A 19,486-nucleotide genomic window follows, 5' to 3' on the forward strand; every position below is an offset into this window, starting at 1 on the left:
GAATCCAGGGCTTGGATTCAGAGACCATCCCGTCCAACCCCCTGCCAAAGCAGGGTCACCCACAGACGGAGGTGGGAGAGGATCATGTCCAGGAAGGTTTGGAATCTCTCCAGAGCAGGAGACTCCACACCCTCTCTGGGCAGCCCGTGCCAGGGCTCTGCCACCCTCACGGGAAAGATGTTGTTCCTCCTGTTGAGATGGAATTTCCCGTGTTCCAGTTTGTGCCCATTGCCCCTTGTCCTGTCCACGGGCACCACTGAGAAGAGTCTGGCCCCATCCTCTCACCCCCCGCCCTTTAGCCATTGCTGAGCGTTGATGAGATCCCCCCTCAGCCTGCTCTTCTCCGGGCGGAACAGCCCCGGGGCTCCCAGCCTTTCCGCAGCACAGAGATGGATGCTCCAGCCCCTCAGCATCTCCGTAGCCTCCGCTGGACTCTCTCCAGCACTTCCCCGTCCTTCTGGAACCGGGGAGCCCAGAACTGGACCCAGTGCTCCAGCTGTGGCCTCCCCAGGGCAGAGCGGAGGGGGAAGATGACCTCCTTCGCCCTGCTGGCCACCCCAGGAGAACATTGGCCTTCTTGGCCACCAGGGCCCATCGCTGGCTTGTGGGCATCCCGTTATCCCCCAGGACTCCCAGGTCTCTTTCCACAGAGCTGCTCTCCAGCAGGTCACCCCCCAACCTGTCCCGCTGCGGGGTGTTGTTCCTCCCCAGGCACAGGACCCTACACTTGCCGTCATTGAACTCCATAAGGTTCTTCTCCACCCAACTCTCAGGCCCGGCCAGGCCTGGCTGGATGGCGGCACAGCCTTCTGGTGTGTCGCCCACCCCTCCCAGTTTCATGTCACCAGCAAAGTTGCAGAGGGTGCGCTCTGTCCCCTCATCCAGCTCGTTGATGGAACTATATGGAATTATATGGAACCAGACCCCCGTACTCAGTGCCGGTGCAGCCTCACATGGGGCACCGTGCGCAGTTCTGGGCCCCGTCATTTAGGACGGATGGGAACGTCCTTGAACACGTCCAGAGGATGGCAACCAAGCTGGCAACAGGACCAGGCAGCCTGTCCTCTGAGGAGCAGCGGAGGACGCGGGGGTTTGTCTAGTCTGGAGAAAAGGAAGCCGAGGGACGACCTCTCGGCTCTTCCTGAGGAGGGGACACGGGGAGGGAGGTGCTGAGCTCTTCCCCCTGGGATCCAGGGACAGGACGTGCGGGAAGGGCTCTTAAGCGTCACAGGCATCTGTCCCCTGCTCACGCTTCCTCCTGCTGTGAAAACGTCACCTGCGAACATCTGTTCACAACCTTTCTCGCATCTCCCTGTGGTTCCAGACCCCCTGACGCGGGTTCTCTTTCGGAGCCGAGGCGCAGATTCTTTCCTTTCACGCGCGCCCCCCCCCCCCCGCCTCCGGTTTTCCAAGCCCTCCCTGAGTCCGACGCGTTCACAGCCACAGCCCTGGCTCTGGCAGCCCTCGATACGCTCCAACAGCACCTCGGCGTAGCAAACAGTAGGGGCTGCAAAGGAGCTGCGCATCTCGGTGTCGAGCATCCCGTTAAGACACTCCCTGACGGAGGATTTTGCTTCATTGTGGGTAATAAAACGGCAAACGTCACCCCGTTTTACCAGCTCCTTTAAAGGCTGGGGCAGAGGCGGCAGCTCTGCCGACAAACCCTCGTGGCTGCCTCGATGCTGGGCAGCCCACCAGCGTCTTCAGGTCGGACGGGGCTCTGGGCAACCTGAGCTGGATGGTTTAGGGATGGGGTTTTCGTCAGCGTTGGGTTGATGGTTGGACTCAATGATCCGAAAGGTCCTTTCCAACCTGGACAATTCCGCGATTCTGTGATTCTAAGACGCCCCTGCTCGTGGCAGGGGAGGTTGGACGAAATGACCTCGAAAGGTCCCTTCCCACCCAAACTGTTCTGCAATTCTGTGATCTTTGTGGAGCACCCCATCATCGACCCGGACGCTGCCGGCGAGAAGTTCAGGGACAAGCGCCCGGGCGGTGAGCGTGGGGGTGAGTCAGGGGGCTGGGGAAAGGTGGGACGCAAGGATGAGGTGTCTGTGAGGAGCCCCTGGCCCAGGTTGCCCAGAGAAGCTGTGGCTGCCCCATCCCTGGAGGGGTTCAAGGCCAGGTTGGACGGGGCTTGGAGCAACCTGGGCTGGGGGAGGTGTCCCTGCCCAGGGCAGGGGGTGGAACGGGATGGTCTTTAAGGTCCCTTCCCACCCAAACCGTTCTGTGACTCTCTGGCGATTCCACCACTTCCCTGGGTTGGAAGGGACCTTTCAGATCATGGAGTCCAACCATCAACCCAACACTGCCCAAACCACCACTGACCCATGTCCCTCAGCACCGCGTCTGCCCGGCTTTTAAACACCTCCAGGGATGGCACTTAGGGACTGGAGCCATGGGACGAGGGGGAAGGGTTTTACACTGGAAGAGGGAGATTTAGGTGAGATATCGGGAAGAAATTCTTGGCTATGAGGGGGGTGAGCCCCTGGCCCAGGTTGCCCAGAGAAGCTGTGGCTGCCCCATCCCTGGAGGGGTTCAAGGCCAGGTTGGACAGGGCTTGGAGCAACCTGGGCTGGTGGGAGGTGTCCCTGCCCAGGGCAGGGGGTGGAACGGGATGATCTTTAAGGTCCCTTCCCACCCAAACCACTCGGTGGTTCTGTGATTCTGATCCTGGCTCCCTGAGCCAACTCTGTCGAGGGCACAGACACACTCCGTATTTTGGAGCACGTTTCCCCACGTCCGTCCCCACCCCACCTGCAGCCCAGGCCTCCCAGCGGCTCTTCCTCTTCCAGATTTCTCCAACAGCACCAGCGAGCCCAGCATCCCAGGCTACAAGCCCAGGAAGGATGAAATTGGGAGTCCTGCGGTGACGTGGCAGCTTCCCCCCACCCCGTACGACTCCCAAGCCCTTGCACGGGGCTGGGTGTGGGGGGGTGACCCTGGCGGGACTGGACATGGCGGTGGCGGGGGGGGCGACAGCGGGCCAGGCGTGGGACAAACCTCCTCACCTTGTTCTGCCCACCTCGCCATTGCCGTCTCACCCCAACCGGCCAGCGGTGAGCCCCGGGGGCCCTGCAGGAGGCTGGAGGGGATGTTGGGGACAGCAGCGTGGCGTGACGGGGCGGGGGGGGAATGGGACGACACACGCACCTGGGGAGGGCCACCGGCACCACCCGCTGCTGAGCTTCCACCTCCCTCCCAGCCACAAGGTCCTGGACACCGGAGGGGCAGGGGCGGCGGATGCTCTCAGAGAACACTGCGGTGGGTGGGGATGGGGGGGTCCCCATCCTGCCCCCCCCGCCCCGCCCCATTCACCCTCCTTCCTTCCCCCCTCCCGCCCCCCCTCAACCCCCACAGATCCCAGGGAGAAAGATGGAAAACCTGCCCGTCGCGGACAACAAGCCGGCTGACACAGAAGCCTGTATAAAGGAGATGCAGAAGTGAGACCCCCCCCCCCCCCCGCCCCCCACCAACCCCCAGGCATCCCTGTCCCCCCACCCCCACCCCCAGCAAAGGCCCTGCAAGCGCTGGGGAACCCCCCCCTCCCACCCGGGGGGGGGGCATCGCCAGCCCAGCTCAAAGCGTATCTAAGTTGGCATCACCTCAGGGCACGCGCAGGGCCCAGCCGTGGGGTTTTAAATGCATCTTTTAATGGTGCATAACCCCCCCACGCACCCCCCCCCCACCCCCGGCACAGTAAATCCAATTCCTGTCGGAAAGCTGTGACCCGGGGGACAGGGCGGGGGGAGGGGTGACGGGGGGGGGGAGAGGGAAATGTCTCCTCATTGCCACCCGTGGAGCTGGGGGTAGCGTGTGCGTGTGGGGACGGGGACAGCCCAGGGCAGGGGCGCGCGGGCCCCCCCACCCCCCCCGGGCTGGCAGAGATGATTATTGCTGGTATGGCAAGGGGGGGGGGGGCTGGGAAGGGCTGTGGGGGCGGACGACACCTGTTTTTTGGTGAGGGAGAGCCTCTTGCTAAACTAACCCTGAGCAGATCTGGCCCTGGGACCGTGACACCCCCGGGGCCTGAGGTACCGGGGTGGGGGGGAGAGGAGACAGCTGCCCCCCCGCCCCCCGGGCAGGGATGGCTTCCCCCCCCCCGCCCCCCACCCTCGGTACGTCCCGTAGCACCAATCCTGTCCCCCCAGCCATGGGGGCTTCCCCGAGGGTGACGGAGGTGGGGGGGACGATGACACCGTTGACCCACCCCATATAGAAAATGGCTTCGGAAGTGCTGCGTCTGGGGAGGGGACAGTCACTCTGTGCTTGGAGTAACCCCCCCGCTCCAGTGCATCCCCCCCCGCCCCCCAACAACGCTGCCAGAGGGGGACCCAGGTGAGCGGGCCATGCCCACAGCTGGGATGTGCTGCCGGTGCCTGTGGCCCGCAGCGGTGGAGGGCGGGGGGGGGGGGGCTGTGATCCCCCCCCCGCCCCAGCCATGATCCATAGGTGGGTGCTGGGGGTGCCCCCACCCCGGCACTGTCACGTCAGCAGCTTCCTCCGGCGGTTCTTGACAGGGCGCCCAGGCCACCGAGCCACAGCCAGGTCCGCCTGGGAGCCGGGGGAGGGGGTGGGAGAGGCGGTGGAGGGGGGGCAGATTATGGGGCAGGTGGGGGGACACGACAGTCTCCCTTCCCATCTCCCCCCGCCCCATCCCACCCCCCTCCTCGCTCTCCCTGTCCCCACTTACAGCGGGGCCGGCCCCGGGGCTGGTGCTGAGCCCCCTCCGCTGCGGAGTCTCCAGGCGGGCGCTGGGCCGGGGGGTGCTGCAAGGACCAGGGGGTCAGGTCTTGGGGGCAGGGGGGGGACGGAATGTGGCAGGGCTCCCCCCACCCCACATCCCCCCTGCGCTCACCTGGCCTTTCTCCTCCAGCCCCGGCAGGACGGGCGCAGGTGCAGGGAGTTCCCCTGTGCGAGGAGGGCGTCAGCATGGGGGTTCCCAGTACCCCCAGTGTCTCCCAGTGCACCCAGCGCCTCCCTACAGCTCCCAGCCCTGGGTTCACCCTAACACCTACTCCCAGTGCCCTCCCAGCTGCCCTCCCCAGCGCCCCTCAATGTCCCCGCTGGGTCCCAGTATCTCTCTGCTGCTCCCCCATGATATGCCCCATCCCAGCACATGCTCCCAGCGTCCCCCAGTACCTCCCAGTAGCAGACAACGTCCGCCAGTATGCCCACAACAGCACCCAAAGGTCGTACCCAGCGCCTCCCAGTATGTCCCCACCGGTGCCCTGTGGATCCTTATATCCAACCCAAGGGCTCCCAGTAGCATCCCCCCGCACAGGATCCAACGTTCCCCAGTAGCTCCCAGTAGCTCCCAGTACCTTGATCTCCTCCACTCTGAGCTGCTGCTCAGCGGCCAGGATGTTCCCATTGCAGCGCCAGGCAGGGTGGGGAGCCGGGGGGGCTGCGGGGGGAAGCCCCTTCCCACCCTTGTCCCCCACCTGCCCGTTGAAGTGCCGCCGAGTGCTCCAGCCCCCCCGGCCAGCCCCACGCCGGGGGGTCTTGCTGCTGGGGGGCCCACAAAGGGACGGCGTCTCCCTGTCGAGCCCCTCGGCCCACCGGCGGCCCCGTTTGCGGGGGAGCCGTGAGGTGGGGCACCCCCGGGCACCCCCACTGGCTCTGGGGCTGCCCGGCTCGGCCGGATGGGGCTCAGGGAGCTCTAAGGCACTTGGGGTGCCCTCGGGGGGGGCAGGAGGTGCAGGGGGGCTGGGGGAGCCTCCAGCACTGGGACCCAACAGTGTCGCCGACTTCTCAGGGGAGCCGAACCTGGGGCCCAGCTGCCGGGCGGGGGGGGGCAGCGAGAGTCAGCACCCCCCCCCCACACCATATCCCTCCTTGTCCCATACAACCCCCATACCCTCCCCCCGGCCCAGCCCAGCCCTGGATCCTCCCTGCAGCCCGTGTTCACCTTCCATGTTTCCCCATCACTCCTGCGGCACACCGACACCCCCCCTGCAACCCCCGCCAAGCCCCCCCAAAGCCCGCCATTCCCCTAACACCCCCAGGCTCCGCACGCTCCCCAAGTCCCCACGTTTTCCCCCTCCGACAACCCTACGCCCCCCCCCCATCCTTTCCCATGCCCTCCCCTGCCCTTCGCAAACCACTGCCCAGCACCTCCTGGCCCTGCCACCCCCACATGTTCGTCCCCCCCCCCAACCCCCCGGAAAGTCCCAGGGCCCCTCCAGCCCTCCCTGCCCCTCGCGCCCCCACCCCTGCAGCCCACCTGCAGGCTCTGGAGCAGGCTAGCCAGGGGGCCAGCGGTGCCGAGGGGGGAGCCCGGACTTAGGGACAGTCCCAGGGGGGGCAGCAGTGGCTGGTTCTGGAGGAGGGGGCTCAGCGCCGGTACGTTGCCTGGGGTGGGGGACAAGGGAGAAGCAGAATGCTTCCAGGGGCACCCCCTGGCACGCAGCACGCCCCCGGTGCCCCCCCCCCCACCCCCCGCCATGGAACCAAGCACCCCTCCGCCAACGCCTGGGGGTGTCCCCGAGGTGCCACTCACCCAGCAGCGTGGCACTGAGCAGGGCGGGCGCCAGCAGGTTGAGAGGCTCCAGAGCGCTGGTGGGGCTGGCGGGGGCCCGGCCCTCCTCGCCCGGGGGCTCAGTAGTCGCGGGGAGGGCGCCGCTCGAGGTAGGTGCCACAGAGGGGCTGGCAAGGCTGGACTGCTGGCGAGAAGGGCAAGTTGGGGGCGCCCCCAAGACACGAGGCAGAGCCACGCACGCACCCGCCCCCCCACCAAGGGTGTCCTTGTCCTTCTCCCACGCCCCGGGGACGAGCGCCCTCCTCCCTCCCCGGGGACAGAGAAATACCCCCACCTTCCTCCCAAGGGGGAGCCGCTCCTCCCCTACCCCAATCCCTTCCACGTTCTCCTCCCCGGGGGCAAATGCCCTCCCCTCCCTCCCTCCCTGCCCGCCATCCCGGTGACAAACACCCCTCCTGCCAGCGCCTCGGGGACCACGTCCCCCCTGCTGCTGCGCTGCTGGCAAATTCCTTCCTCTTCCCCAGGCTTAAATACACACCTGAGATCATGCACCTGCGGGGGCAACCCCCCCCCCCCAATCCCCCCCCTCCAAATCCTCCCCCAATCCCCCCCCCAATCCCCCCCCGCCAGGTACCATTACCCATTCCCCTGAAGAGAGGAAACAGCTTCACCCATCGCCCCCCGCCCTTAGCAAGGGGGAAACTCCCCCTTCATCACCCTCCTCCTTCCAAGGCACAGATACCACCCCCCCACACACACCTCCCTGGGGCAACCCCCCTGTTCCCAGGGGCTTCCCTCACCGGGGGGGCGGCGGGGGCAGGCTCGGGGGGGCCCAACCCGGCAGCCAGCAGTGCAGGGTGGAGGGCGAGGGAGGCGGGCAGCGCGGAGAAGAACGGGGCTCGGTTGGGCAGCGCCGGGCAGCCCTCGGGGCTCCTCTGGCGAGGGGTGGGGGACAGGGGCAGCAGGGCAGAGAGCAGCGTCCCCGGCGAGGGCAGCAGGTCCAGGGCGGGCAGGGAGACGCCGAGGGGCAGCGGGAGCAGAGAGGCCGCCAGCAGGGAGGGCAGGCTGGGCCCCTCGGGGTCTCCCCCGCAGGCTGGGGGGTGCTGGCCCAGGGCTAGCGAGAAGGGCAGGGTGGCCAGGAGGAGGCCCGGTGGCAGGGAGCCCCCCAGTGCCAGCGCCTGCTCCTGCCCCGCCAAGGCTACGGGTTTGGTCGCAGGGGGCAGCGGGCAGCCCGGCACCCCCCCAGCACCCCCCTCCCGATTACTGCCAGCCCCTGGGGCCACAGCGCCTTTGGGGACACCTGGAGAAGCTGCAGCACCTGCAGGGGAGAGGGCAGAGCACGGGGCTGCCACGGCCACGTCCGCAGCAGGCCTACAGACGCAAACCACCCCCATCCTGCCAGACCCACGCATCCCACCGGAACGATCCCGCAGCCGGGTCCCACCACATCCCACGCGAACCACAGCCACGTCCCACCGGGTCCCACCACATACCGGCGAGATCCAGGATCGCATCCTACCAGGTCCCACCACCCGCAGCACGGACCCACGGCCACCTCCCACTGCGTCCCACCGCCTCCCGGCCCAGCCCCACGGATGCAGGGGGCTCTCTCGGGGCAGGAACCTCCCCAGCACCGCTGCTGCAGCCACCCCAGGGTGGGGTCCGTCCCCCCTGCTCCCCACCAGCTGCCTGGCCCTACGGGCACTGCCCCACGTACCTGGGCCACCGGTCGGGCCAGAGGCTTTTGACCGCGGGGAGGTCCCTGAGGTGGGTTCGGAAGATGCTGCCAGCTGCCCGAAGAGACCCAGGAGCTGCCCGCTGACGTCCCGGCCAGGGGGCAGGAGCCCAGTGCCAGGGCAGGGCGAGCCGTTGGTGGCAGGCAGGGGGCCCAGTGGAAGGTTGGACCCCCCTGGACCCCCTTCCCCGGGGTAGCCCTGAGCACCCAGCAGGCTCAGCAGGGCTACCAGAGGCTGCCCGATCACCGCGGGGGGCGTCCCTTTGGGTTCAGGGGGCACCCTGGAAGCTGCCGGCTCTGGGGGGTCGGGGCGCCATCGGGCCCCCCTGCCCGGGGCGCACTCAGCCAGGAGAGAGAGCAACGTGGCGGGGGGGAGCGGGCAGGGGGGTAAAGTGCTGGGGGCGGGCGTGGGGTGGGGGCTGCCCAGCTGGGCCTCGGCGGCCGAGCTCAGCAGGCTGCTGGCAGGGAAGGGGGGGCTTGTTGGTGGCAGCCCCAAAAAGCCTCCGCCCTCGGGGACAGCGTCTAAGGGCACTGGTGGGTTATTGCTGCTGGGGCTGGTTAAGGCATCGCTGACTGGAGAATCCACCTCGCCCACCTGGGGGGCACTGGTGGTGGCTGACAGGGACGGCCCCGGCCCTTCTCCAGTGGCCCCCTGCGATGGGCCTGCCCAGTTGCTAGTCCTGCCCGGGGGGCACTGGCTCTGGGCCACGGGGGATCTGGGGGGAGTGGCTGCATCCGGCGGGGGCAAGGGGAGGCCAAAGCAGGGGCTAGTAGGTGAGCAGGCGTCAGGGGTGCCGGCGGCCCCAGGGACGATGCCATGGGGCTGCAGGAAGGGCGAGGCGACGAGCCAGGTCCCCGTGGGGGTAGATGTGGCCTCCGGGGTCTTCGTCCCCAAGGGGACCCTGGGGAAGCTGCCGAGAGCGCCGGGCAGGGGGGTGCCGGTGCTGGGGACAGTGGGCGGGTGCCCCTCTGCTGAGAGCAGCGGGGTCAGGCCGGGACCTGCAGGGAACCACGGGGGTCAGGCAGGCACCAGCAGGGCCTGGGCACCCCATCCGTAAACTGGGATGGATTGGGAAGGCGGGGGGGACGGGAAAGATGGCAGGGGGGACAGGATGCGGACAGAGGCAACGGGGGAGCCCTGGGAACTGCGGGGAAAGCAGGAGGGCACCGAGGGGACTGGGGTGGGTGGCGAGAACCCAGGACGTACAAGGGAGACAGGAAGGGTCTGGGACCGGCGAGGCACGACCGGGTGGTGACGGGGACAAGGACGGGACACCAGCGGGGACTCGGGGGAGGACGGGCCAGGAACTAGCGCGGATCCTGGTACCTGTGCCTGGGCGGCAGAGGCCTGGGGGGCCCTCCATGCTGCGGTAGAGCGTGGCCATGGCTGCTGTTTTCCGGCGGTGGTTGCAGAGTTTGGTCATGTCCTGCTGGCCCTGGGCTCCAGGGGCCCCTCGCCCGGCCACCGCTGCCCCCGGGTCGAAGTTAAATACCTGCAGGGACGGGAGCAGGCTGAAAGCGGCGACCAGCCCCCCTGCAGGGGACCCCCAGATCTCACTCCCCCTTCCCGCAGCCAGGGCCATCCTTCGCAGCCCCCCCCACCCCCCGCCATGTCCAGGGGGTGCCCCGGCGCAGCCCTCCCCCCCCCCCCCCCACCCCGCCCCAGACCTTGTGCATGTCGAGGGGACACTCGAGGCCACACTTGCAGGTCCCGTCGGCCAGGAGGTAGGCGCAGGTCTGCTCCAGTGAGGTCAGCGCCGCGCCGCTGGGGCTGGGGGGGGGGGGGGCACAGGGGGTGAGGGGGGGGCTGGGGAGAGGGGTTAGGGGGTGGGATGGCGGGGGGGGGGGCCTGCTCCTACCTGATGTAGCAGACAGAGCCCTCCTCCACCTTGCGCTGCCAGCCCACGGGCACGGGCCCGGCCGACGGGGATGCGGGTCGGTCTGTCCTGGTGCCACCATCGCCGCTGCTCATTGTGGCCCCACGTCGCACTGACACCTGCGGCGGGCACTGCCGGGGGGGTTGTGGGGGGGGTGGGGGGGTGTCACACCGAGAACGTGGCGGGGGGGTGGCGGGAAGCAAACAGGACAACAGGACACAGCAGGACCGGGGGTGCCAGGGCACTGGGTGGGGGGGGCAGAGCCATAAGGCAGCAGCAGGGGTCCTCAGGGGGTGCCCAGGGATATGGAGCGGGACTGGGGAGAGCAGCTGCCCCCCCCCCCCCGCCCTGTTAATCCCGGTGTTTGGGTCGGGAAGGGACAACAGTGACCTACAAACCGCCGTCGAGGAACCACAGTGAAAAGGCCAACAGCTGCCGCGGGGCCTAATCCCGCTGGAGGGGGGGGGGCCCGAGGGGACCGGAGCCGGGGTGGGGGAGCACCTCTCACCTGCTTATCCCTGCGAGCATCTCGGCGTCGAGCCCACGGGCGGGGGGCGGCGGTGCCCGGCGCTGCCCCGGAGCTGCAGGGCAGAGAGGCTCAGCCTGAACTTGGGGGAAGCCGGGGGCTGGGGGGGGGGGGCCAGCACCCGGGCAGGGCCCCACAGCCGGGGGCGGGGGGGCGCAGAACCCAGGCAGGACCCCACAGCCATGCCGGGGGTGGGGGGGCAGCACCCAGGCAGGGCCCCACAGGCCGGGGGCTGGGGGGGGCAGCAGCACCCGGACAGGGCCCCGCAGCTGGGAGGGGGGGAGGGGGGGCGGGCAGCAGCACCCAGGCAGGGCCCCGCAGGCGGGCTCCTGTCGTTCCCCCCCCCCGCCCCGGTCCCCCAGGCGGTGACACGCAGGTGACCCTCCCCATCGCCCCCGCCCCAGGGGAGGGTAACGAGGGGGCGGTGGGGTCACCGTGTCGTCGTCCCCCCCCCTCCCCCGAACACCGGAGGGGGGATGGACACAGGCCAAGCCCCCCACAGCCCCCCACCGAGGTGGGGGGTCACCCCCCCACCGCCGCTGCGGGGGGAGGGGAGTGAGAATGGCGGGGGGGGGGGGCGTGACATGCGTGTGTGTCCTCAGCCGGCGGGGGAGGGGGGAACAGGGCGCCCCGGCCCCGCACCCACCTGCGGTCATGGCGGCGGCACCGGGCACCGGGTCCCCGCTTCGGCCCCGCCAGGAAGAGGCGGGACAGCGCGCGCGCGGCGGCGGCGGCGGCGGGGCGGGGGGAGGAGGTGGGGGGGGGGGGCGATCCCGGCGTGCCTCACGGGGGAAGGGGGGCACCGGGTATGGCCCCCCCACCCCGGCGCCTCACCGGGGCGACGCCGCCCGTGTCCTGGGAAACGCCGGGGCTGTGATGGGGCCGAGGCCGGGGCCGCACCGCGCCCCGGGGCTGGAGGAGGCTGCGGCCGCACGGCCCGGCCCTCCCCCGCCGCGGCGCTGCGGGCCCTTTAAGGCGGGGCGGGGCCGGTTTCCAACCATTGCATCATCCCCCCGCGTGACTCACCCCCACCGGGACCGCTCCCCCCCTCCCCGCCTCTCCTCCGCCCGCTCCGATTGGCTGGCACCGCCCCGCGCGTCACGGCGCGGCGGGCGCCGGTTGGCTGCGGCCGGCACGAGCGTTGCGTCAGGCGCGTGAACCTTAAAAAGGGGGCGCGGGCGGCGGCGGCGCGGCGGGAGCGGAGCAGCGCGAGGACGATGCGGGCGACGATGAGCGGGGGGCAGCGCTCGGGCCGGGGCCGCGGGGAGCCGGGGCCGCCCAGGAAGGTGCGGGGGGAGAACCGCCTCTGGGGCCTTGCCGGGGGGAGGAGGGACGGAAGGACCTCGGGGGATGCTGTGGGGGGAGGGGGGTTGCTGCCGGGGGCCGGGCTCCGGAGGGAGGGGGGACGAAGGAGCGTCGGGGGCTGGGGGGGATAGGACGACGACAGACATACCGGGGGCTGCTGGCGGGGGCGGGACAGTGGGGAGCGGCCCTCGGGGCGGGGGGAGGAGGTGTTGATATCATGCCCATCGGTGCTGGGGGCCCACCAGGGTGCCCGCAGGCCGCCCCCGCAGCGCACACACACCCCCCCCGGGGCAGGGCAGACCCGTATGTTTTCGTCCTCCCTCCCCTGAGCTGGCAGCGCCCCCGAGAGCGGGGTGGGTACTCTGAACCCCTAGGGAACCCTCTGGGGGGGGCGGGGGAGGGCAAAGTCTGACTCTGCCCCTCTTCCTCCCCCCCCCAGGCATCCAGGAGAAAGTGCATCCTTGTCGGCCACCACACCTGAGAGCAGGTAACTGGGGGGGGTGGGGGAAACACCCTGGGGCTGCTGGAGACCAGCCCACCCCCCCCTCTGCGGGGAGCGACACCCCAGAGCTGGGGGTCCTGGCCCCCCCTCACCCCCTTTCCCCCCCAGCCCCGCGCTGGCCTGGAGGTGACAATGGCAGCCGAGGGGCTGCCTGCGGGGACACCTGCTGGCGCCCTGCCCAGCTGGGAGCTGGAGGCCTGGTACCAGGACCTGCAGGAGGTGCTGGCAGCAGCGGAGCCCAGTGGGCCCTCTACACCCTGGGGGGCTGAACAGGTGAGATGGGGGGTCGGTGACAGTCCAGGTGGGTGTGGGGGGGGGTGACAGGGCAGGGGACACCTATTGCCTGGTGCTGGCTCCTCTCTCCCCACAGGCTCCGCTGTGGGGCACGGAGGGGGCCGCCGGTGGGGGGCCGGAGGGCTGCGAGCTGGATGCTGCCCTGGCTGCGGAGCTGCTGGAGCTGCTGGGACCAGAAAGCACAGCGGGCACGCAGCCAGCAGGACCCCCGGGCTTGGCCTCCAGCAGCAGCCCCCCGCCCCGGCCAGCTGCGGAGGAGGATGAGGCGGGGGCAGGCACGGGGCGTGGGGTGAAAAGGAAGAGGTGCGGTGGCCCAGCGGCCAGCAGGGAGCTGGCGAAGAGCCGGGAGCGGGCCAACGAGCAGCGGGTGCTGGAGCTGACGGCCCACAACGAGCAGCTGCGGGAGGAGATCCGGCGGCTCAGCGCTGAGGTGGAGCGTACGAGGGCGGCCCTCATCGACCGCATCGTCAACATCCGCCGCAATTAGCACCACCACGGCCCCCGTGGACCTGGGGGGCAGCCATGAACTGGAGGGGCAATGCCCCGCCGGCACAGACTGATGCCGTGGGGAGGGCACTGCTTCCATACGCCATTGTATAGCTTTTGCATTTTATTACATGCACGTAACCGCCCGCCACAGCCCAGTCTGGTCTCTGGGTAGTGCTGGAGCTGCTCCCCAGCGCAGGAGCCAGGTGCTACTTCTTCCGCTTCCCCTTGGGCACAGGGACTTCGGGGCTTTTGCCCTCAGCTACTGCCAGCTGCTTCTTCAGCTCCAGCAGCTTGGCCACCTCTGCGTCGACCTGGGCTTTCTCCGCCTTGTTAGCCTTCAGTTGCCGCACGTGGTTGCCCTGGGGCAGGCAGGGGGCGTTGATGAGGGCTTGCGGGGCTGGGGGGGGTTAAAATAGGGCCATCCCCCCCATCCACCATCACTCACCTGCTTGACCACCTCCTCTGTCAGCTGCTGGATCAGTTGGGGGTCACCTAGAGGCAGGAGGGGCGCTGAGGCTGGAGAGGGGTCGGAAGCTGGAGGGGTCTGTTTGGCCTGTGGAAGGACAAAAACAGGTGTGAGCCCCGATGGCAGCACCAGGGGCAGAGCTCTGCATTTCCCCCTCCCCACCATGCTGGAGAGGCGGGGGGGTTTGCTGCAGCACCCCAGGGAGTTACCTGGGGCTCTAGAGCAAGGTCTTCAGGCTGGGAAAAGGAGAGAGAGCGAGTGAGGAGGGACAGAAAGCAGAGGAGAGGCTGGGAGCAGCTGCGGGGGCACTGCAGCCCCCACCCCACTCACCTGCCCTCCCCCGAAGCGCTTGCGCAAGGCTTCAACCTGCTCGTTCTCCAGCTTCTGGAAAAGGGGGCTCACCTGCAGCCAGGAAGAAGAGGGGTCACACCTGCAGGGCCCAGCACCCCACATCCCACCCCTGCGCTGCTCGGGGCGGGGGGCACAGCACGCTTTCTTTCCCCCCCGCCGCCGCCACCACCTACAGTGCCCACGCGATGGCCAGGGGGCAGGGTGCAGGTGAAGTCGTGGCTCAGGACGAAGCAGTCCGGTGGGATGCAGAGCTGCCCCTGGATGGCCGAGCTGACGCTGGGCATGTAGGGCTGTAACAGGACGGCCAGCAGGGATGCCATGTTCACCGCCACGCCGGTCACCGTGCCCGCGTGCTGCCTGCCGGGTAGGAAACCCTTCATCAACACCCAGCTCCCAGCCCCTGCCCTCTGCCCATCCTCCCCCTTTCTCCTACCTGTCCTTTTCATCCCCCTTGATCCGCTTCCAGGGCTCATTCACCTGGATGTACTGGTTGCCATGGCGAGAGATGCTCAGGATACACCTCAGGGCATCACGGATGCTGGAGGGGAGAAGCAGAGGGGGGCTGAGCACCTGCCGTGGGGCAGGTCTCTGCCCTTCCACCCTCGTGACAATTCAGCTCTGCTCCAGCCCCAAGCTTTCAGCTACCCACCGGACTTTCTCCAGCAGCTGGTGGTACTGGCGAAGCTCTAGGGTGACACGGGCCAAGAGCCGCTTGTCATCCGATGTCAGGACCATGTTGGGGACAGTACCACCAAAGAACTTGCACACAAACATGCCAGCTCTGGGGAGAGAGGCAGAGAGCAGGCATGAGCACAGCCTGGGGAGGGAGATGACCCCTGCTACCGCCGGAGCGTTTCAGAACCTGTTGATGAAGTTGCCCAGGTTGTTCAGCAGCTCCGAGTTGTTCTTGAGCATGAGGTCGCTCCAGGAGAAGGCACTGTCCTGCCCTTCGGGCCGCAGGTACAGCAGGTAGAAGCGCCAGATGTCCGCAGGGATGCCGGTGTCCTTGGCCATGTCCCCAAACACTCCCACGCCTCGGCTCTTGGAAAACTTCCCGTCCTCGTAGTTCAGGTACTCTGGGGAGGACAGGAGAGACCCCACCGTGGGGCCCAAGCATGGATCCGGCCCTCTCCCAGGCAGGGAGCAGCCCCTCAACGCAGGAGGAAACTGTTAAAGCGCTCATAGGCTCGTGCTGAGCTCGAAGGGCAGTTTTGTGACTTTGCACGACAGACCGGACTGTTCCCAGTACTGCGGGGAAGCACGGAGACCCCCCCGCCCCCCATGATCCCTGGTGACATTCCCAGTACCTGTAGCAATGAGGTGGTTCACCAGGGTGTAGTTGTCCTCCGCGCCCAGAAGCGAGCAGGGGAATACGACGCTGTGGAACGGGACGTTGTCCTTGGCCATGAAGTTGTAGAGCTCAACCTGACGGGGGGGTGGCGGGGGGGGAGATTGGTGGATCTTGGCATCCAGCTCTGTCCCTCCCTCCACCCTGCAGCAGCGCCAGGCTCTTACCTGCTGGGGGTTCTTCCACCACCTCTCCCACTGGTCGGTGTAGTTGGCCGTAATGGACAAGTAGCCAATGGGAGCGTCAAACCACACATAAAAAACCTGGGGAGGAGGGGAAGAGGAATTACGCGAGCATGGGACCCACAGGCAGGGTGTGCCCGGGGACAGACACCGCAACCGAGGGGGCCAGAGGGGACCCACCTTGTCGCGGAAGCCATCCAGGGGCACAGGCGTGCCCCACTTCAGGTCGCGGGTGATGCAGCGGGGTTTGAGCCCATCCCGGATCCAGGAGCGAGTGATGTAGCGAGCATTGGCCGTCCAGTCCCCCGTGGCCCAGGACTGCTCCAGCCAGGGCTCCAGCCGCTCCTCCAGCTGCCAGGGAACACGTAGGGATGGGCAGCGGTATCAGGGGCTGCCCCATCCCCTCCCCGCTCCCCCAGGCGATGAAGCTCACCTTGGGGAGGTCCAGGAAGAGGTGCTGGGTTGGTTTCACCACGGGGACGCTCCTACAGAGTTTGCACTGTGGATTCTGTCAGGAGGAAAAACACGGGTTGGAGGAAGCCCAGGACAAGACTGGGGGTCCCAGGCAGAGCAGGGGGGTGGTTTGTGGGGTGGGGCGGTCCCTAGAGAGATCCTGTCTCACCTTTAGCTCCACGGCATTGATGAGTTTGCCACATTTATCACATTGGTCGCCCCGGGCCTCCTCGTAGCTGCAGAAGGGGCAGGTGCCCTCCACAAAACGGTCGGCCAGGAACCGCTGGCAATTCTCACATCGCAGCTGCTCCACGGTGTCCTGCAGCAGGAAACCGCGGGCCAGCAGGCGCTGGAAGATGTCCTGGGCGATCCTGGTACAGGAGAGGAAGAGAAGAGGGGCAGCCCCATCAGGCAGGGAAGCCTGGGGAGCCATAGAGCACCTTCAGCCAGGGATGCCGGGGTCGCCCCCGACATTCCCCAGCACCAGTGCCCCCACGCGAGCCCGCAGCTGCTCACGTGGTCTGGTGTGGAGTGGTGGTGCGGCCGAAGTAGTCGAAGGAGATGTCGAACCAGCGGTAGATGTCAGCATGGATGGCGTTGTACTTGTTGCAGATCTCCTGGGGCGTCAGCCCCTCTTCCACAGCCTTGGTCTCAGTGGCTGTGCCGTACTCGTCCGTGCCACACACGTAGAGCGTGTTCCAGTTCCGCAGGCGGCAGTACCTGCAGGCAGGGGCTTGTGACACCCGTGCAGGTGTTGGGGGCGGTGCAGCCCCCCCCCCCCTCCCGGTGATGATCCCCCGGCCCCAGGGAGCTTTCCCACAGCCAGGTCTCACCTGGCAAAGGTGTCGGCACTGAGGACGCAGCCAATGATGTTGCCGAGGTGGGGTACGTTGTTCACGTAGGGCAGAGCGCTGGTGATCAGGACGTTCCTCATGCCCTCCACAGGCAGCCTGACACGGACAGGGGCAGTCAGAGAAGGCACAAAGAGCAACAGGGCCACCCCGCGCCCAGAACAATGTGGGGCGCACCAGCTTGGGAGCCCCTACCAGGCCCCTCGGAGGTCTGGGACAGCCAGCCCTAGTGTCACCTTAGGACTCACACAGGTTTCTGAGGCTTCCAGGGCTTGGGCAGTGCTGCAGCACCACGGGCCCAGGCCTCCGCAGCAGCTGTGATTTCCTCCTCCGTCAGGGCACGCTCAGAACCTTCTTCCTCCTGTGGAGAAGGCTGGTCCCAGTGAGGGTCTGCGTGCCCACTGCCGCCAGCCCCACAGGGGCCCGAGCCCTGGGCCAGGGCTGCGCAGGGGGCCAGGGCTGCACCTCGGGCTCATTACTGGGGCCTCTCTCCATGGCCAGGCAGGGCGGAGGCTGCTTCTGCAGGTAGGACTTGAATTCCAGCAGCGCCTTGGGCATCAGAACGGAGTCGGCAGCTTTCCTGCATGCCTCCGAGAGCGTCATGCTCTGGAACCAGGTCCTCAGCGCCTGCAGCTCAACTTTGAGGGTGGGGGGGCGCAGAGAGAGAGAGAGCGTGAGCACACAGCGTGATTCCTACAGCCATAGGAACGCGAGGAATGCTCTCCCTTGGCACCCCTGTTTCGCTCTTACTTGGCAGGCTGGTCTCGTCCCGGAGGATGGGGAACAAGGTACCCCACACAACCACATCAGCCACTGACTCGGTGTCCTGGGCCAGAGGAGCGGAGTCAGGCCTTGAGGCAGCCCCAGCCTCAGGGCTCTGCCTCAGGGCTCTGCCTCAGGGCAGGCAGCAGCAAGCTCAGCTCTCCAAGGAGAAGGGTCCCCCCTGCCTCCCCAGCGGTCAGTCTCTCCCCACCCCCCGCACTCCGCAGTCCCACTCACCCCAGCGAGGTAGGCAGTGCCTCTCCTGGACAAATTCTGCTCGATGTGGGCCAGCAGCTTCCCCAGGGCTTCCGCCGCCTCCAGCCCCTTCTTGCCCTGCACCAGCTGAGCATACAGGGCCACCGAGGCAGCCGGCTGGGAGCAGGCAGAGACAGGAGGGGTCAGTTTGGGATGGGGGCGGGGGGGTGAGGGGGGGTGGTCCGTAGGCAGGGGAGAAGCTGCCGAACCCCTGGGGCACCCACCTGCAGCTCAGTAGCCTCCCACTCAAGCCACTGGTTGGTGAGGTCGGTGGGCTCTTCACCGTGGGCCAGGAAGAAGAACCTGGGGGGGGGAGAGAAAGGAGGGGGGGATGAGGAAGGGGGGGTGGGGTGAGGAAGGGGGGAGGAGGAAGGGGGGGTGGAGGGGTGCATGTGAGGGGAGGAGTGGGGGGCGAGGAGGGAGGGGCGAGGAAGGGGGGGTGAAGAAGAGGGGTGGGGGGCGAGGAGGGAGGAGCCGGGGGGGGGGGGGGAGGAGGGGGGAGGTGAGGAAGGGGGGGTGGGGGGGTGAGGAAGGGGGGTATGAGGAGGGGGGGTGAAGAAGGGGGGTGGGGGCAGGGAGGGGGGAGCGTGAGGGGGGCGCGGGAGAGGGGTGCGAGGAGGGGGAGGGGAGGAAGAGGGGGTGGGGGGGTGAGGAAGGGGGGTGAAGAAGGGAAGGGGTGGTGAAGAAGGGGAGTGGGGGGCGAGGAGGGGGAAGTGGGGGGGGCAAGGGAGGGAGGTGAGGAAGAGGGGGTGGGGGGGGATGAGGAAGGGGGCGGAGCTGGAGGCCGGGGGACCGCCCCCCCCCGGCCGTCGGTACTCACTGGCAGATGGCGTTCGGGGAGAAGAGGACGGTGCCGCTGTCCAGCTCCAGGGCGGGCGCCCACGGGGGGCTCAGCGGGGCGAGGGGCCGCTCTGCGGGGTGGGGGAGAGCAGGCCCGTCAGCCCCCGCCGCGGGGCGGGACTCACCGGGCCCGGTGCCGGGGGCTCCCTGCCAGGAAGAGGAAGGGAGCCGCCGCCGCCGTCGCCGTGGTCTCACCTGAAGGGCCGTCCCAGAGGAGCTGCACCGGGGCGGCGGCGGCGCCGGCGGCCGCCATCACCTTGAGCGCGGCGGGGCCGCCCGCCGCCAGCCGCAGCCGCATGGTGCCGGGCCGCGCGCGGGGCAGGCCGGAAGCGCCGCCCCGTCGGACTACAGCTCCCACAATGCCCCGCGCGGGGCACGCCGGAAGCGCCGCCCGTCGGACTACACCTCCCACTATGCCCCGCGCGGTGCCGCCCCCTAACTCTCGCGAGAGCGCCGGTCGCCATGGCGACGCGGGAACCGGCCCGCCCGGGTTGCCATGGCTGCTGGGCGCGGCCGCCGCCTCCCGTAGCACCCTCCGCTCCCGGCTCCGCAACGCCGCCCGCAGCCCCCGCCGACCCTGCGGGACACGCTCCGTGCCCGCTGGGAGGCTCCCCCTCGTCCTCCCCGGCGGTCCCCCCCGTCCTGCCCCGCCGCGGGGCAAGGGCCTCGCCGCCCCGTCCCGTCCTGTCACATGGCCCGGCGAGGTGTCCCCGCTGCGGGAGGGCCCGCCCCGCCACCCCGGCAGGACCAGGCTGGGGAGGGACAGCGG

General features: G+C 68.7%; 3 protein-coding genes across 6 annotated transcripts; 1 reads left to right on the plus strand and 2 right to left on the minus strand.

Moving 5' to 3' along the window:
- Positions 1-3,890: 3,890 nt before the first annotated feature.
- On the minus strand, positions 3,891-11,583 carry MBD6 (methyl-CpG binding domain protein 6). 3 transcript variants are annotated; one of them, XM_063359200.1, is made up of 13 exons: positions 11,266-11,583; positions 10,602-10,674; positions 10,076-10,224; positions 9,885-9,987; positions 9,544-9,709; positions 8,199-9,215; positions 7,282-7,799; positions 6,503-6,665; positions 6,227-6,354; positions 5,325-5,780; positions 4,859-4,911; positions 4,694-4,769; positions 4,344-4,554 (listed from the first exon to the last, which is right to left on the minus strand). In XM_063359200.1, the coding sequence occupies exons 3-13, from the start codon at positions 10,186-10,188 to the stop codon at positions 4,486-4,488; spliced, it is 2,862 nt and encodes a 953-aa protein (XP_063215270.1). In that variant the 5' UTR covers positions 10,189-10,224; positions 10,602-10,674; positions 11,266-11,583; the 3' UTR covers positions 4,344-4,485. The 3 variants fall into 3 exon arrangements, with proteins under 3 accessions (XP_063215269.1, XP_063215268.1, XP_063215270.1); XM_063359199.1 differs by lacking the exon at positions 4,859-4,911 and having other exon boundaries at positions 3,891-4,554; positions 6,503-6,662; XM_063359198.1 differs by lacking the exon at positions 4,859-4,911 and having other exon boundaries at positions 3,891-4,554.
- A 198-nt stretch (positions 11,584-11,781) lies between these two features.
- Positions 11,782-13,357, plus strand: DDIT3 (DNA damage inducible transcript 3). Its single transcript, XM_063359056.1, has 4 exons — positions 11,782-11,905; positions 12,364-12,411; positions 12,535-12,699; positions 12,797-13,357. The coding sequence occupies exons 3-4, from the start codon at positions 12,559-12,561 to the stop codon at positions 13,205-13,207; spliced, it is 552 nt and encodes a 183-aa protein (XP_063215126.1). The 5' UTR covers positions 11,782-11,905; positions 12,364-12,411; positions 12,535-12,558; the 3' UTR covers positions 13,208-13,357.
- MARS1 (methionyl-tRNA synthetase 1) lies at positions 13,313-19,175 on the minus strand. Of its 2 annotated transcripts, XM_063359048.1 has the most exons (22): positions 18,913-19,175; positions 18,698-18,788; positions 18,102-18,180; positions 17,860-17,994; positions 17,611-17,686; positions 17,326-17,498; positions 17,109-17,221; positions 16,843-16,959; positions 16,526-16,729; positions 16,179-16,380; positions 15,990-16,064; positions 15,737-15,907; positions 15,542-15,637; positions 15,334-15,451; positions 14,889-15,102; positions 14,676-14,807; positions 14,460-14,564; positions 14,200-14,383; positions 14,006-14,077; positions 13,885-13,911; positions 13,655-13,762; positions 13,313-13,568 (listed from the first exon to the last, which is right to left on the minus strand). In XM_063359048.1, exons 1-22 carry the CDS (start codon positions 19,013-19,015, stop codon positions 13,416-13,418), a joined length of 2,748 nt encoding a protein of 915 aa, XP_063215118.1. In that variant the 5' UTR covers positions 19,016-19,175; the 3' UTR covers positions 13,313-13,415. The 2 variants fall into 2 exon arrangements, with proteins under 2 accessions (XP_063215118.1, XP_063215117.1); XM_063359047.1 differs by lacking the exon at positions 13,885-13,911.
- Positions 19,176-19,486: the final 311 nt, after the last annotated feature.

This window comes from Chroicocephalus ridibundus, chromosome 24 (genome assembly GCF_963924245.1).
Source record: "Chroicocephalus ridibundus chromosome 24, bChrRid1.1, whole genome shotgun sequence".
Lineage (NCBI taxonomy): Eukaryota > Metazoa > Chordata > Aves > Charadriiformes > Laridae > Chroicocephalus > Chroicocephalus ridibundus.

What these genes read in the sequence shown, in the direction of transcription:
- MARS1 (XM_063359048.1), bottom strand. Translation starts at nt 19,015, where the DNA reads ATGCGGCTGCGGCTGGCGGCGGGCGGCCCCGCCGCGCTCAAGGTGATG. An exon ending in CCTCTGGGACGGCCCTTCAG is followed by an intron (nt 18,789 to 18,912) that starts GTGAGACCACGG and finishes CCCACCCCGCAG; the next exon opens with AGCGGCCCCTCGCCCCGCTG. An exon ending in GCACTGCCTACCTCGCTGGG is followed by an intron (nt 17,687 to 17,859) that starts GTGAGTGGGACT and finishes CCTCTGGCCCAG; the next exon opens with GACACCGAGTCAGTGGCTGA.
- DDIT3 (XM_063359056.1), top strand. Translation starts at nt 12,559, where the DNA reads ATGGCAGCCGAGGGGCTGCCTGCGGGGACACCTGCTGGCGCCCTGCCC. An exon ending in CACCCTGGGGGGCTGAACAG is followed by an intron (nt 12,700 to 12,796) that starts GTGAGATGGGGG and finishes CTCTCCCCACAG; the next exon opens with GCTCCGCTGTGGGGCACGGA.
- MBD6 (XM_063359198.1), bottom strand. Translation starts at nt 10,188, where the DNA reads ATGAGCAGCGGCGATGGTGGCACCAGGACAGACCGACCCGCATCCCCG. An exon ending in GGCTCTGTCTGCTACATCAG is followed by an intron (nt 9,988 to 10,075) that starts GTAGGAGCAGGC and finishes CCCCCCCCCCAG; the next exon opens with CCCCAGCGGCGCGGCGCTGA. An exon ending in GTCCCCTCGACATGCACAAG is followed by an intron (nt 9,710 to 9,884) that starts GTCTGGGGCGGG and finishes CCGTCCCTGCAG; the next exon opens with GTATTTAACTTCGACCCGGG.